This window comes from Anopheles stephensi, chromosome 3 (genome assembly GCF_013141755.1).
Source record: "Anopheles stephensi strain Indian chromosome 3, UCI_ANSTEP_V1.0, whole genome shotgun sequence".
Lineage (NCBI taxonomy): Eukaryota > Metazoa > Arthropoda > Insecta > Diptera > Culicidae > Anopheles > Anopheles stephensi.
In genome coordinates this window covers 39,050,251-39,067,459 of record NC_050203.1, presented here as the reverse complement: position 1 = coordinate 39,067,459, position 17,209 = coordinate 39,050,251, and the positions used below count along the sequence as shown (strand labels likewise).

General features: G+C 42.5%; 1 protein-coding gene across 4 annotated transcripts in view; it reads left to right on the top strand.

Moving 5' to 3' along the window:
• The window catches only part of LOC118511903 (Down syndrome cell adhesion molecule-like protein Dscam2), a 117,695-nt gene that overhangs the window by 45,739 nt on the left and 54,747 nt on the right, over positions 1-17,209 (top strand). For all 4 annotated transcript variants that reach the window (XM_036055537.1, XM_036055538.1, XM_036055536.1 and 1 more), the window contains exon 3: positions 11,819-12,145. In XM_036055537.1, coding sequence (XP_035911430.1) covers positions 11,819-12,145 — 327 coding nt within the window. The remainder of the gene's footprint in view (positions 1-11,818; positions 12,146-17,209) is intronic.

The window sequence follows — 17,209 nt, the reverse complement described above, 5'->3', positions numbered from 1 at the left end:
TACATTTAACCATTCAGTGCTTCTTTCTTGCTTAATGACCAGATGAAGAGTTCCATGTATCTGTTTAGTCTCATTTGCTCTGACTTCCAAGAATACTGATGTTAAACTCATTTAGACCTGTGTGCCAGATGGAAGAATATTAATGGTATACCTAAATTAAATAAAATAAGGGTATGAGACGATAAATTTCGGTTACACGCACAACAGATAACAATCTCTCTCTCCCTCTCCCTCCGGTTTTATCTTCATTAGGCTGCGAACGTGGCTGATCCTTACGCGGTTGCGTACTCTAATCGTCAACTATCGATTGTTGACGTTGATTATTGTTAAGTGTTGGGATTCTATTATGTATAATTAATATTTTTTTCACTTATATTCGCTTAATGCTATAGGGCAGGTCAGCTGATCACATAGAGTCATTTTGAAAGCTGCATTTCAAATATTTTCTTCCTTTTTCTGCTTTTGCACTACCATCATAAAAGCTGGTCCATGAGCTTGGTCTACCATTTCTGATTTCGTTCAATTTATTCTGATGAATAGTAGTTGGATATTCATAGTGAAGACCGACGAATAATAAAGGAAGGGAGAAATGGAGCATCGATCAAGTTTAGTAGAATTCCTGGTACAAATTATTTTGAGATATTTGATCGTCTACTGTAGTGCCTGTAGGATGAAAAGTTAACAGTAACTGTAGTAGTTAGGCATGTCTGTTGAGCATCAACATAGATTCCTGATTAAAATAATCGTCCAGTATTTTTGGGCATTTTGTTGTTTATTAATAGGAACTTCGTGTATCAACGTTTGGACTGGTTCTATAACGGTTGGTAGTGGGCCTTTAAACAACTTCTATTTCTCAAATACAATCCCAATCGCTTTAAAAGTCCTTCACACAGCAAAACCGGGGCTCAAATTTTATCTATTCAACTACGCGTTAGCAATAAGTCTAGTAAGCCAGAAACGGTAGGCATGACCTAAGAGTTATGCCAATAAAGAAGAAGAAGAAGTCACTACCGGATTTATGTGGCAATTAAATGCCATCTGCGTACGGTGATCTCACCATATTACGATCACCATACTTTCTCACTGGTGGGCTGGTCCTGTCATGAACATGGCACCGAACGACCCAACTCGTAAAAACTTTTAAGAACGGCCCTATGGATAGAGGAAGCGTGATAGATTCGGACATAAATGGCATAATGTCCTCGATGCGTCCGTCAGAAGGACCGAGATAATGGATTGACAGACGACGAAGCTAAACCATGAGCGGTATCGAGGATTGTTGGAGCTGGTCAAGACTCCGAGGTGGTGGTAGTGCCAGATAACAACTAAATACCGTCTCATAGTCAAATTTGATACATGGGCCTGATTTAACTTATCAATTCTTCTTCTTCCTTGGAACTACAACCTCGAGAGGTCTCGGCCTGCCATTTCTGGTTTTCTTTGTCTTAATTTTACCCGTAGTAAATTAGTCAGCCCTACGTACGGGGAGGCGGTTTGGATGGGATTTGAACCCCGGTCCTGCCGTGTGAAGACCGGCGCCGTTATCGCCTCGGCCACCGGATCGCCGGACCGAAATTGTGAATAGGATAGTTAACCAGGACCAGGGGCAATAAGAGACTGAACACTTACACAGAACAATTCTGGATACGTACATAAAGCGAATTAGCAATTCGGCTAGACGGTTCTTGAGAAAGTCGTAAGACACTTCTAAAGAATAACTTTTCAGGTTCTGCAAAATAAAAAGGTTAAACATTATTGACCAAATATTCAACTTTGCTTAACTAAAGCCAAGTAAATATGATAAAGTAAATCACCAATTTTACTCCTCAATGTTTGATATCTCTAAAAATGTATGGATGGCTTTCCAGGGTCAACTGATATAATATCTCAGCCATATTTATTTGAAACGAGGCATTTGATACCAATTTTCAGTTCTTGTGAGTTAAGTCAGAATATTGAAATACTGGAGTGATTAATTTTCTTTAAATTTTTTCAAATAAATTATTCCTTTTGACTAGCGAGGTATTTAATGATAAAGTCAGGCCGTTGTTCAAAAACCCTATGTATGAACTGTCAAGCTGCTTCAAAAACAAATAATGCCAAAAAAGAATACCACTTGGGCGGGTTACACTGTGATTCTAGAATTTTACTCATTTACCTAAAATTTTACTTGATTTTTCTTAGAAAATGCGTTACATTTGACTAACAAATTGATGTCGATGCCTATCGATGCCCTTTAGTGATTGCAAACATGTTCCCATTTGCTTTCTGCCCGAAAGTATTCGACGTATATTTGACGGGGTTTCTATTTGGCTATGTATTTTGAATGAAGTACATTTTCCGAGGACCAATTTAGTAGCTATTCGCTCAACTTGGTTCTATTTATTGTGTTTTTCAAATGTCCCAGTTTCTGTGTATCTTTGAAAATCGGTTCAACTCGCTCGGTAAAGAAAGCTGTGGGACGAAAAAAAAACATTAAAAATGAAACTCCTAAAAAGGTTTCTTCCCCTAAAGGCAAAGATTCATTTCACTCAGCAAAAAACAACAAAAAAACAACGACACAGTGTTTTCACTCTAACGCTTACGGTTTTCCAAGCCGCAGGATTCAGGTTGCTGTCATTTCATCCTGCTCCGTTTTCGTCATTCTTTTCCATCTCGAAACCATTGAGCCACACACGTCCACCGCATTGCAACTCCCAAACAAGCGCCCTGCACGACATGGCAGTAGGGTGCTTTCGGTTAGCTCCACATATTTTTTTCGGCTTTCGGTTAGCGAAAAAGACTTCACGGGCGGCTGGTGTAGTGGGCCGGTTCGGGGTTGTCGAGGGGAAAATGTTGAATGAAAATCCTTTCCTACCGAGAATGACATTATTCTGCACTGGGCAGCGATAGGCTGTGGCGGGAAGGATAAAACGAGAGCGTACTCGGCAGAGATAAAGGATACCCGGTGGGAGTTTCGCCAGGTACCCTCGAACGAACATGCCCATCCATCCGTTCGCAACCGGAGGATTCTACATGAACCGTAAAATATTAATGAGCAACTTTATCCGCCGCAGGGTTGCACAAAGTCCTCCCCACCCCGGTTCCAAGCACGGTCCGGAAGATGGTAGCGCGCGTGAGGGTCTATCGAAAAGTTATTCGACTCTAATGAGAGTGGCGTGTCCGCTCGGTCTCTATTCGCTGGAAAAGCAGCAAAGAAATGTGCCCGGTACTCCCGCAAGCTTTCCGACCCAGAAAGCACGGGATAAAAGGTGCAATCAAACTTAACACCTTGAACGGCAGGTTTTTTTTATTTTTGTAATTTCCCGAAGTGATGTTAAGCTGTTTGAGTCATTTGGGTGGGTTGGTCGATTTTGAGTGTATGAAATGGCACCGTCTGCAAGAGAACATGCTCCCCTATCAAACATATCCGACACGTCACGGCTTTCGTCGATGGTACATTTAACCTCATTTTCGCTTCCAAAAAAATCGAAAATTCGTTCGAGAAATTTTACAATCCAAAGCAATTCACAAGGGCCTAAAAGAAATGGAATTGATAATGTGGATTAGGTGCGCTCGGCGATTGCAAATGCAAACCGATGCAAAAATGGGGTTAATTTCCATTTGAACCCATCTGGGAACGGCAGATAGGGAATGTGTTAGCCTACTCGTATGCTTTACGTGTTGTCCCTACATTGCCCTACATTCATGAATTATCCAAGCGTGTTGGATGAAAAGTTACTCCTGCTTGAAGAATACGATTACTTTTTCCAATCGCTGCATCTACACTCAAAGACTTGCATGTTCCTTTGCGGCATAGTTAATTACATTGCGCTACTGCTGTCCATAAGAATCTTCATAATCCCTTATCTATCAGACGCTTCATATTCGACAAGCTGTCAGCTCATGCCGAACCATTTCCTCCTCTATTGGATTGAGAGCCTGGATTCATCTTGGAAGGTGACATCTCTATGCGCAACAAGTTGATGGTTGATAATCACGTCCCGCAAGGCGACTTAGGACATTGGAAGGAATATTCTTTATTATTCTTGTTTTTATACATTCACTGCCATTAAGCAAAGGACAAAAAAGAGAAAGCAAAGAAGAAAGAAGATGAGAACAAAAAATCAACAACGGGACATGATAATCAAACATACATTTGTGTTGGAGTTGTTAAATGCTACTTTCACTCTAATAACGGCGACAGTCTTCATACGGCAGGACCGGGATTCAAATCTCATCCGGACCGTTCTCCCGTAATGAGAACTGACTATCCAACTACGTGGTATCGTTAAGCCTAGTAAGCCAGAAATGGCAGGCATGACCTTAAGAGGTCGTTAGGCCAAAAAGAAAGAGAGAATGAGACTCTAATAATGCGATCATTCTGACCGTCCCTCGTAAGCCTAGTACGGAACCCACGTAGGTGACGAAAAGGGGAGTAATGAGAGATAGAGGAAAGAAGGTAAAGAGCAAGACAAAAGTGAACAGAAGTCCTGCAGTAAAGGATGATTCGAAGAGAAAATAACGGATTTGCAGCAAATCAAGGCCAAATAAACAACTGCGATAGAGAACAGTCATCTCGTGATAACCCGAAAGAATCCTCCGAGTTGCATGTTGCGGGAACTTTGAATGGCTGGATACGCTCCATTTGAGTTATCGTCGTCTATCTGGCGATTGAACAACACAAACTTATTCAAAAAATGATTTTTACTGGCTCTTTGGATTTCTTAAATTATATGTTGGCAGGGAGAGACAGCCCAAACAATAAAACTCAGAGGCAAAGCGGCGACATTGGAATAGTATTAAGTGTTTCGGGTTGCGAATGTTTCGAGGATTTTATCCACAAAAAGATTCTAATCGAATTTAATCCTTAATGACGGATCCGAATCCGATTAGCAATCGAAAGCAGTTAGAATCAGCTTCGAATCCGCTTCAAATCCGATCCAAAATCATTCCATATCCAAATCCAAATCCGATTGGGATTCAATAAAGTTTTCATTTGGATTTCATTGGCATTTGTTTGGGATTTAACTAGGTTCACATTGTGTTTTTATTAGGATTGAGGAATCGATTGATATTGGGTCCGGCTCCTTGAAAGTTTGGGCTACAAGAATCTGCTCAGTTTACTTTTATTATGATCCTCCCTTGCGTCAGATTCAGCCTTCACTATAAGTAAGACTCAGACAGTCATCTCTATTTGGGGTTTTTTTAGCTTTGCTGAGGTCAAATTCTTGCGCTGAAGTAGTTTGTTGCTCAATTTGTTCATTGGAGCTTTGGAGGTGAAGGTCCGTTGATAGTCTTTTCTATGTTTCACGCTGCAGTTATAATACTATGTCGTACACATTCTGCTTATGTCAAAGCTGCATTTTTTTTGACTTATCATCTACCACTATTGTCGTAGGAGTAGAATATTTCGCTTTATTAACTAAAAACCCGCGGGTGAAATTTATTTCCCTCCTCAAATATTTCACACAATCTATCGAAAGAACATGGCGGCAAACCATGGCAATCAAAAAACAATATTCCGACAATTGTTCTATCCTGACCAGGAGAAACAGTTCGTCCATAACCATGTTTTTCCTACCATCCCTGCTTCATTTAGCTTAATTCATACAAAATCGACCAAGTGGTGCAAACACACATATATTTACTGTGCGCACGCTGGACACGGGCAAAAACTAGTGTGCCTTTGCTGCGAAACGGCCGAATATGAAATGAAAAACTAAAACCAACCTTCAACCTTCATGCATACTTCTCGGCTCTTGTTTTTGTTTATTTTGTTTGTTTGCCTTTTATTTCGCGAACCTTAGCTCGCCAGTGAAAACGTGAAAATGAAAGAGAAAAAATTAATTAAAAAAGTTTTACTTCGTTCGCGCACGGACGGCATTCCACGGGCGTTGCATGCAGAGGCCGTAGAACCGTCAGTAATGCCGTCAGCTGCGGAACACCCCAACATAGGACGGAACGATGGGGGTCGGTGTTTTCCGAACCGCTGCTGCTCTAACCTTTTGTTCTGGAGCACCACCGTGAGGATATGGAAAATTGTACCGCCTGTGAGCGTGCGAATGAGCGCTAGGATCAAGCAAGGATCGGCATAAACCAAGCGGCAGTTTGTTACTTGCCAACGGTACGGAACATTCAAGTGGTCGAACGCTAGCTGCTGACGAGAAATGTCGGCCGCTGTTAGAGGGCGTAGCGTGCACATAAATAGACGCGGAACAGCACAACATTCCGAACCTCATTGGGTACTCTCGCCGATGGTTCAAAAGAGGATTCAAGAGTAAAATCTGTACTGAACATGCACGTTCATTAACCCGGTGGATGGTCCAACCCACGCAGGTCGAATGCTACAGAACAGATCCTTGGGTACGTTGGTTGAATTATCTGTAAAACGAGGGCAACATATATTGTGAACTACATAGAGTCATAAATTTAAAATATTGTTCAACGGTCACGAAACTCCACAGACCACTATCAAAGAACTGGAAAAAGAATATGATTCTAATATATGGCCCGAAATCCCGCCTCGTGAAAAATGTACACACCGCAGCCAAACCAAACTTGCAAGACAAACCGACGAAGGAACCTAATCACATTACAATTACTCACAATCAAAGATCCTTATTTCTCTCCGCAAAGCCCATCATCGGCGAACCCACAAACGACGTGTGGCAGCGAGCACCGGCACACACACACACAGCCTAGTCGAGCAGTCCAAGACCGCACGCGAAACTTTGCCATTTCAATTTCAATTTCCAACTCCATTCGTAAGTGGCTTATTCGAGGTCTGGAACCGTCCCGGTACAATACCCATGCCGATCGTGGCATCGAGTACGAGTTGCAAGTCTATCGAAGGCAGAAGCCTTGGTGGAAGAAAAAAAAAACCGGTGGGAAAGAAGAATAGTTTGTTCTAGTTCGTTTCGTTACGTTTTCCCTATTTTTTCCCTCTCGTATCCATCCTATTTGCCACACTTGAATATGATTGCATTTGGCGTGTTGCAGCATCGTTTCAGCAAAAACCAGAACCTAGCGAGCGAACCACGGGTTCCACACAGCCCTTCGTTACAGCGAACGTCCTCTCTGGTACGAAACACTCGGGTGCGAAACGGATATGGGGGAATCGTATCGAGATGTGTCCCAGTGCTAGACAGCCGCCCTGGTAGCTCGTCTCTATCGTGAGCCACTTTTGCCCAGCTAGACACCCGTTTCGCATCTTGGAACATCTTGGATCTTAAAGGGCTACATAATTTTTCTTTCATACACTCGGTTCCCTGGTGAGTCCTTGCCCTTGGTTTTTGTTTGTCTATGAACGATGCGAGCAAGATTTATAAATTGGTGTGATTTCGTGAACCGAGTGAGTTACTTTTCCCTGGGGGAAGCACAAGATCCCCCCGGAATCCTTGGAAGATGTAAGTTTTATTTGAAATTAATGGCTGTTAATGTAAGACATGAATGTTATGTATGCTTGCTCTTTTTCTTAAAATTTCTATCGGCCAGTTGTACCTTGTAGAGGTAATGCTCAAAGTATTACAAATAAACTTAGGTTTCACAGTACAATAATATGATAGTTTCATGTTTAACATGTTTAACTCATATCAAACCCCCAGTAGGCATTCTTTTGCTAGGGGTGCCAGTCTTAACACGTCAAGACCGGGTTCAAATCTCATCCAGACCGTCCCTCCATAGTGAAAACTGACTATCCAGCTACGTGGTATAAACAAGACTAGAAAGGCCACTAGGATTTCATTAAACCAAGAAGAAGAAGATATCTAACCCATGCCCAACATTTTACATAAGTCATGTGAAAAGCATTATGTTCCAACACATACCTCAGTAAGCTGCCTTACGTGATCGCAGGGTAATGGAACTACGATTTTTATATGCTACAGAGATCTTCTGAACCGCTGGCTCGTCCGGTATCATTCTCATGACATATGCTTCCCGAGAGACTATTCTCCCGAACGCAAATGGGAGATTTTTTTAAACATGGAAACACTTTATGCCCCATTTTATATCCAATTTGAGAGTTTGTGCTGCTTGAGGATTCTTTGGTGACATTACCTTGTATTCCTGTAATCAATGAAGTCTCTGTGATGAGCGTATGTAAGGATCTGAATGAACTTGTACAATATGGGACCCAAAGTTGCAAGGCTGAAAACAAGACACACAAGCTCATATTGCTTGTGACTGATGGGTGTTGAGAGTTTTTAAACAAGCCAAGGTAAACTTCGAAAGTGAGCGTCATTAGCTACTTTAAAAGTTATGAATAAACGGTAAGAGTGTTGCTTGTTTCAATTTATGCCCAAGTGCTTCAATTTAAGCCGCAAAGTAAAGATCTGACCAGTGTAAGCATTTCCGTTTCAATATCTCTGCAAGTATCTTCAACATTTTTTTGAGTTGCGTATTTGAGGCAGTTTCATTAGACTTAAATCAAAATTCGATAAATCTAGCTATATAGGGTGGTACATCATCCAGACATCCTCGAAAGAACTTGATCGGTGACTCCAACGGCATCAATACAACCGATTAACGTTGCAGGGTTGTCGTTGTCCATCTTCACGATATGCCCTGGTCAGAGCACTTGTCTAGATCTAACGATCCGGATTATACTCGGTTCTTTGTGGCGACGATGCTTCGATGATTTCTCTCCTGTTCTAGAACTGGCTCACCTGGACATCACTGATGTCCGACCACAGGACACTGCGTTAGAAAACGTCAAACACTTGCTTGTTTCAAGCAGTGTTCATGTTTCGTGACCATATAACATGAATACACTGGAGAGGAGGTCAAGAGAGGAGATTCAAACACCAATCAAATTCAAATGATGCATTGTTGGATTTCTTTGGAGATGCCATGTACTTCAAACAAACACACTATTTTACGAATCATTTTATCATTATAAAATGATCCAATGGAGAGCCTCAAGTGTCCCATCATCAAAAAATGAAGCACACATTTTGTTCAAATAAACGGTAATCTTTTTTTATTTGCGTTTCTGTAATTGTTTTTGAATATAATTTATTACAATTGGATAGATGGCTTATCGGTTTGTAGATTGTCACAATTAGTTTAATATTTAATATTTTTTGTTAACAAACAATCCTATCATCCTTAAAGTTACAGCCCGTATTGCTCAACACCACTTGCTATACCATTACTAAATTCGTTCGGAGAACGAAAAGGGGAAATAAAAAAAAAACAGGAATAAATCACCACCAAACCGGCGGAACCGTATTCAACCGTAAACGTGCGTCCCATTTATAACGAAATGCAAATAAACTGTGTGCAGAAATCCTCCTCTAATTATTTATTTACCTTCACTAACCGGGCACAACTGCGCCACCGGAAACGTTCGATTCGTTCAAGCGCCAGCAAAAGCGCTGCCGCCACCGGAGGTTGTTTGCGAAAAACAAAAAAGGCTCTTGTTTATAGTAACGCTAACTGCGTACTGTGCGTTCGTGAGGGGAAAATGTTTTTGCAAATTAATTACCACTTAAAACATGTGAAATAATATGTGTAGGATAGAAAAATAAATGTGTTTATTTGGGTGGAAACACTTTACTGGAATCGAACTCTCCAATACGGGCTTCGCTTGTTTTAAATTGCAAAAACACCAGAAAGAAAATTGTCATTTTCCTCCACATGGTAAAGATTGTTCGGAACTGTATTGCAGCTTCGGCCGATATCCCAGGCTTCTTTGCATATTCTGAACGGCTGGCAATCATAGCATATCGATGCAGAAATAGGCCGCTGCCATGCTGTTCCAATTTCCCAAACTGTTCAACCCTTCGGCACGGCAGATCAAACCGGGTTTTTGCAAAATGTGGGTGAAACTGTGTGTTGAACCCATCCCGATTCCAGGCACATTATGTACCGTGATCGAATGGAAGAAACTAGACCAATTCAACCAGAAACAGAGCATAGTGCAGATGGGATGCGGAAACGGGTGTGTGCCGAGGTAATTTTTATTATTAGAACCAACCGGGCTCCACACGTTGATGCGGAAGGCTAAAGTGGAACGATTTTCCGGCAAATCGAAAGAAGCGCTAAACGCGCTGCACAGAGAAGGAAATCGAGCTATCGAATCCATCTGCAAACCAGTGCCGTTCATTCATATCCTGCAACGACATATTCCCTTGTTCCACAACGCCCAACACCCTCATCACCATCGTCATCATCGTCATGATCGTTGGGCGAGTCCTGGTTTTTGCCTCCCCAATTCTTTCAACCGGGCAAATGGGTTAGCAAACTGCCTGCAACTTCGGACAGCCGGACATGGCGATGGCTAGCTATTACGGGATGACCAGTTTGCTCTATTGACCAGCTGGCTGGCTCTAAGCTTTTACCCCAGTGCTGCTGCCGGTGCTGGGGCAACATTTTCCAGCCAGCGCGAGCATAACTGAGATTAACGTTTATGTTTCTTGCACGGGAGTTAGACACGGACAAAAGGGGTCAGCCAGCCCGGGGGTTTTGTTTTAGCTGGCTGTACCAGCATATGTCGCTCGAATGGCTTGCGTCGAATATGGTTGGTTGTTGGGTGATTAGAGCGGGTTAGCTGGGGGCAAAAAAGCATAAAGAAACACTCTACATAAGAGCATGATAAGAAATGGGAAGAGATAAAGTAGAACCTTTTTTTTGTGGGAAGATTGAATTCCTGCCCTAGGTTTGCAAAGGCTGTACCAAGAAATAGACAACACATGCTACAAGATGAACGATTCATTTCTAGCTTAGTGTCATAAAAAATATTTTAATTGGTGTATGCTTTGAGGACTGAGACTTTAGAAGCGAAGGGTATTGAAAATAATGAAAGCTACCTTAAACCACGTAACCTCGAAATATATGTGGACGACAGTCCTGTAAAGCGCTCAACGTATTTTAGCGAAATAAAGAAAATCATTTTTAGCTAAATCCGCATGAAGCAGAATTCGCCAACATTCGATGATTGAAAGCTTGATGCCGGGCGAAATTGAAATTGTCACATCGCTTAAAGCTACTCATCCGTTGCCCGTAGTAAATGTTTGTCTTTCAACCGCACACATCAATTTACATTGAATTAACTAGCGGTTAGCGTTCATCAATTTGAATGCCAGTACATGAGGAATTGTACCGTCGAAACCGTTGTATCGAAAACCGTGCCTCACCCTAACCTCCTCCCTTCTGCCCACCTCAGTCCTGAGCCATTTCTATTATGCCCGAGCTACGAGAATTGTTACGCTAGGACGAGCCTATGTTTCACAAGCTGAATGCATGGAATTTCCGTTTCCGACGACTCCGAGCCAGGAAACGACAACGGTAGCAAACGTCAATGGCTCGTTCGTTCTCGTCGAATCGCTTCTCCCGGAGAATGCCCCCCCCCCCCCCCTCTCGATCAAATCCTTTCGCCGAGAGCTCGAGCATACAAACAGGACTTAATTATCGTTTTCCCCGGGAGGCAACAACTTCAGAGGACCCCGTGATTGTTGACTTTTAATTAGTTTTACCGATTAAACTTATTTACACGAAATCACCAGCAGCAGCAGCAGCCTACGCACGGTACCGGCGCCTTAAAGTGGCCCGATCGTCTTTCGCTCACAGATATCTCGAATTCTCGTTTTGCAATCGGGGCTTTTAAAATAATACAACACTCGGCGATTCGAGGAACGTCCCCACCGAGACCCGAGGGTGTGGAAATAAGTAGGAAAAATAAAACATTCAATGCATACGCGAGGAAGCCAATTTCGATATTCATTCCCAGCGGGATTCTTGTGGTGGGAAGGTTCCCCAGCAAACGCTAATGATTTGATGCTCGTTCCTAGTTCTGACGCTGACTGATTGTGCCTTCTTTCATCTTTTTTTTCAGAACTGACAGCCGCATTCGATTCTCATCTCCGGGGACCATCGTTCGTGATGGAGCCACCGTCGCGGCTCGAGTTTTCCAACTCCTCCGGCGGCTGGCTGGACTGTTCGGCCTCCGGAAGTCCTCAGCCGTCGATCGACTGGCTGTCGGTGGACGGGACGTCCGTCGGCGATGTCGGCGGTGTCCGGCGTGTCCTGCGCAACGGAACGCTGGTGCTGCTCCCGTTTCCTGCTGCCGCCTACCGGCAAGACATCCACAGTACAATCTATCGATGCGTAGCGTCGAACACTGTCGGGCGGGTCATCTCACGGGATGTACAGGTCCGGGCAGGTAAGTTGATCGGGCGCCTTTCACCGTACGCCGGGCACGGTTCAATTTCCGCTGAAACGTCGTTAAACCACGTGCACGCAAAGCAACCGACGGACTGAAGGGAATCACGAATCGCATCAACGAACACAAAGACACACACACACACCGACAACCAGCGCCGACAATGAACCCCGGTGATAGCGACGACGGGAAGCAGCAGTATGGAACCGGCGACGGGTAACTTTTCCGGTTCCGCTCGAACACGCTCTCAATCACATTATAAACGAGAAAATCTCGTGCTACGTGATTGGAATTAATTCCGGAATTTTTACTCTCTTAATCTTCGAATCTTTCCTCACACCCGTGGGCAAGGATCGACAGCAGTGCCGGGTGGCCTGGCGCGGACGGTGCGACGACATTCCGTGCAATGCAATGCGCCGTTGTTTGTGTTGTTTCGTGGCGACCTTTCTTGTCCCGCCACGCAACCATCCTCGGCGCGTCCCGCCAGCGCGGAGTCCTCGTTGGGTATTGGAAACGGTTGCCGCTGTTCGTGCTATAGCATCGTGAGAAGTTTTGCCATCCCGGGTTTCAACTCTCGCCGCGCTATCTTGCAGACGTAAACGGTGTGACGGATGGCGTGACTTGACAAGAACGTGACGTGAGCATTGCCCCGAGCATTGGCTATATTTGTTGACCTGACCCCTCCACACGCCCGACAAAACATCCGTAGAAAATGGTTTAAAGAATGGGAATCCGTTCAGTGTTCAAGGATTGGAAAGGATAGGTTTTCCAAAGTTTTAAATTGAACTTCATTTCATGGAAGGCGTGGATTTTACAGTAGTATTTTGATTTCCTTCATTCGAAACTTTTTGTTCGCAACGGCAAGTTCTTGGAACAGCAAGAAACCAGTTCGTGGAGAAAATTTTCAATCAACAGTTTTTGTGTTTCAACACAACAGATGTGTTATTTACGATCGGTCCGACATCGAATGTTGTTGTTCGATAGAGACGACAAAGGCGCCAGTATTTACACGACAGGACCGGTGTTCAAATCCCATACGAACCATTCTCCCATAGTGCGGACTGACTATCCAACTATGCAGTATCAATAAATCTTGTAAGCCAGAAATTGCAGACATGATCTAAGAGGTTGTTAGATCGGTCTGGTGGTCTGGGAGAATCGGTTGGTGATCAGTTTCGTTGAAAGTATCTCAAAGTGGTTTTTTTATCCCAGCAAGGTGAAATTTTGGATAACTGTGAAGGAGGGAAGACCATTGCGTAAGTCAGTGCTTGTTAGCAGAGTCGGTGAAACAATAATTTTAGCTATAGGTCGGATAGATACCAAACAGAAGCTTTGTGCTGCTTGCTCGATCTTTTGGTTGACTTCTCCTACATAAGAAAGCCCAATGTTGTTTATACTATAAGCATATATTATGAGAGTAGTTAACTTATATAAGTTTCCTAAGTTTTTCTCCTATACGAATGGCCTTCTCTAGTACCAGATTGAACAGTAGACAGGCAAATCCATCTTCTTGAAGCAGGTCCTTGGTGCTAGCAAAGGTAGCCCTAAGAGTCCCTGAGCAGATGGACCTTCGCCTTACGAGTATTGTTGATTATAGTCATTCTTCGTGTTATCGAGCTGCTTCACAATCTTTTTCAAGATTCCAAGAACGTGACAAGTTAATCATATTCTATTTGTTGAATTGAAGCCACCGAGAATCAGTATCATTCACGAGATGAGATAAGTTGTTGTGAAATAGTGAGGCCTGATCCTGATGACAGGTTATAACATCTTCAAGATGTTCAATACTTTTGCACTAATGAAAACGGAGTTATTTAAAAGTTGGCTTATTCTGGCCTTTCAACAATATAGTACGAATATTCTGATACCAAAACAAACTGAGGCATTAGCGCCTGGTGGAATTTTGGGAAAGCAACAGATTTTTTCGAGCTTCGATCATTATTTAATGTAGTAGGTCATTTGAAGTAAATTAATCTTCAACGTCATCCAAAGTTCTTCTTGGCTCAACTACCTAAGGGGTCATGCCGGCTTACTTGATTCAATGATGAAACGTAGTGGGATAATCAGTAGGTTTAATTTATTAATCCACAACATATCTTCATAAACAAAATTCTTTTTACACGGCTTATATACTAGATTATTAAAAAGCCTTCACGAATGTTTAAGACTGACCCATGCCAATTGACTTATATAGACTAAAGTGGTAGAAGTCTTTTTTAAGAATTTACAACCTTTACTTTTTACGAAAACAATTTTTCATAAAGTGAATGCAGCTCTGCGCATTTTAAAATAATTTTCAAAAACCTATCGGATCAAACATAAACAATACGAAAAAACTAAAAATAATCAAAAAAGGCTTCAACCTTTCCCGAACTTTAAATAACACAAGCACCAGCAAATTAGGCAACTTCGTGCCGGCTGCAGCAGAGCTTTGGAGCCATGCAAAACTTCCACCGGTGGTAGTTATTCCATCCGCAACGAAATTACAGCTTGCAGCTTCACATACGACCATCATCAGCCGGCTGCAGTCCGAACTGATTTTATTGATGCCTTCTGAAGCGAATTCCTCCCGAGCTTGCTGCCGCGCTTCCATGCACCAGGTTGTCATTTAGCTCCAGCTCCTAGCATCCAAAGCTAGCATGCAAGAAGCAAACGCTCGGCGATGGAATGGTCCGAGGTAGCATGCATAGAAGCAAATTCCCTTTCATCCGCTTTCGTGATTCGCTTCTCCCGGGGACGGTAGTTTGCGCTGCTGCCTTGCAAGAATTTTGCATAATTGGATAATGAATCGGGACGGAGTAAATTGATGAAATGGTTGGCTGCTGAACGGATTAAGCGCTAAAAAATGTCTAGCGCTGGTGGGAAATAAAGTCGAACGGGAATTTTCTGCCCGTCCTGCCGCACCTCCACTGCACTGGTGTAACGGGAAAGTGGTTCTTTTCTCTTTTTTTTTTGGGTCGGTATTCATTGGCACTAGCTGGACTGGCAGCAGCAGCATGGTGGGCGTTTGTTGCGCGCAGATGAAAAGCTCCAAACGACCGAGGAATGAACCTGCTCGCCGTAATTGAATTTCTAAAGCGTGCACTGCACGGATTGTTGGATGCAGTAGTGCACAGCAAAACAAAACCAGCAAAACACTGAAAAACACTAAACAAAACTTCGTAAGGTCGAGCGTGTGGCGCTGGTACAGGTACGGATTTTTAGGCAAACGTTAAAAAATCATTAAAATTAAAAAAAAACCTTCGATAAACAGAAACTCAAAACAAGAATGTACTCACGGCCCGAACAAATAACTCCAAACTATGAGAAAACCAAGCCAAACCAAACTGACCGAGGGCAAACGGCAAACGAAAAGCACAACGACAAGGGAGAGCGTGGTGAGGATTGCCAAAGTCGTTATGTTTGAAATTCCAGTGCATGTAAACTGCGCTTTCGAAATGTAAACGAGAGCTATTTGTCAGTTTTTAATTTCACATTTTATTTATGACTCAGATAATTGTTACCTTTAGTTTTGTAAATTCTCTTCAAATAATTCTATTACCCAGCTAATATTCCTCACTCAAATGTTGTACTACTCTTTCAATTCAAATAATTTTTAAACAATTTTTTCCACTCCTTCCCGTTGGTATGTTGAAAAATGACTGCAATGGAACTTATGAGTCATATTTGGTCGACGTTCCTGATCTCCTAAACCGGATAGGCCTGTACGTTCCCACCCGATCATGCCGTACCCATGCTCCGCTAGCTATCGTGTCCAGACGTACGTGCTTCGATCATAATCACACCTTTCTTGTACGCCTAGGAAGTTTTAACAGTGTCTCCGATCTCTTCGACTACAACTCATCTGTCTCCGTCGTCCGATTAACCCTCCTTACATCCCAGAATCTCAATTATATATACCAGTGAAACACAATCTGTCACACTACCCTTACGTCGTTTAGTTTCAAGTCATTGTTCAGTCATGGCTTCAAAGAAATGTGTATAAAAATAAATAAATAAATTAATTTAAAAATTAGATGTTTTGTAATCCTAGTTTTGATAACAACAATGATAATAATGATGGTGAGGATGATAAATTTTACACTGCACAATCACGCAGATTCCTTAATTTAAGTCGATGAAGAAAAGGGTAATAACGGAAAAGCTTTTTTTAACTCAGTTTCTTGTGTTGCTCGCGAGAAAAAACAATAATCAATAGTCAGGTTTTCAATTCAAGTCATTACATAAACAATGAGCGGCTCGATGATAGAGGAAACAACGACGATGGTCTTCATACGGCAGAACCGGGATTCAAATCCCATCCGGACCGTTCCCCCGTGGTGAGGACTGACTATCCAACTGGTATCATTGGATTAGTAAGCCGGAAATGACAGGCATAACCATAAGGGGTCATTAGGCCAAGAAGAGAGTCTAACGGATAGCCATTTTGACAGCCAAAGTACCGATATCTCGATTTAGAGAGCTTTTGTCAAACACTCAAGTGTGGTCATGAGGACTAACATTTAAACAAAAACCCTTATTTAAAAAAATCTCGTGTTGCCCAGCACTTTCCACTTAACAGTACATTTGCAACAAAAATAGATGATAACAATAAAAATAATAAAGATAAGTCGGGCACCATCACATCCGTCAGTTGAATCTGTCACAAGAATGGTGTCGTCCTGGCTAGAGTCATTCTAATTCGAAAAAAATCTCTCTCTCTCTCTCTCTCTCTTCTCTCTCTCTTTTATCATGGCGCTGTCTCTCTTTGGGGATTTAACGGATACTACATACCGTTCGTTCGATCTGTCGTTCTAGTTCGTTCAAAAATATTGTACAGGAAGTTCGTTCAACCAGCTTGCTCTCAATGTTGGACGTACAGTTCGCTCTTGTTGTATAGACTTACCGAACTGCAAGATCGTAATTTGACGAAGAAAGTTCATTCGTTTTCTCGAATGAATAGAACGAAGGGTGCAGTTTCCCTTCTTTTGACCAAATCTCTCAATGTAAAACAATATCGTTACATCCAAACTGTTTTTGGCTTGAATAAAGTATTTTCATGCTAGTTTTTTGTAAACCCTCAGT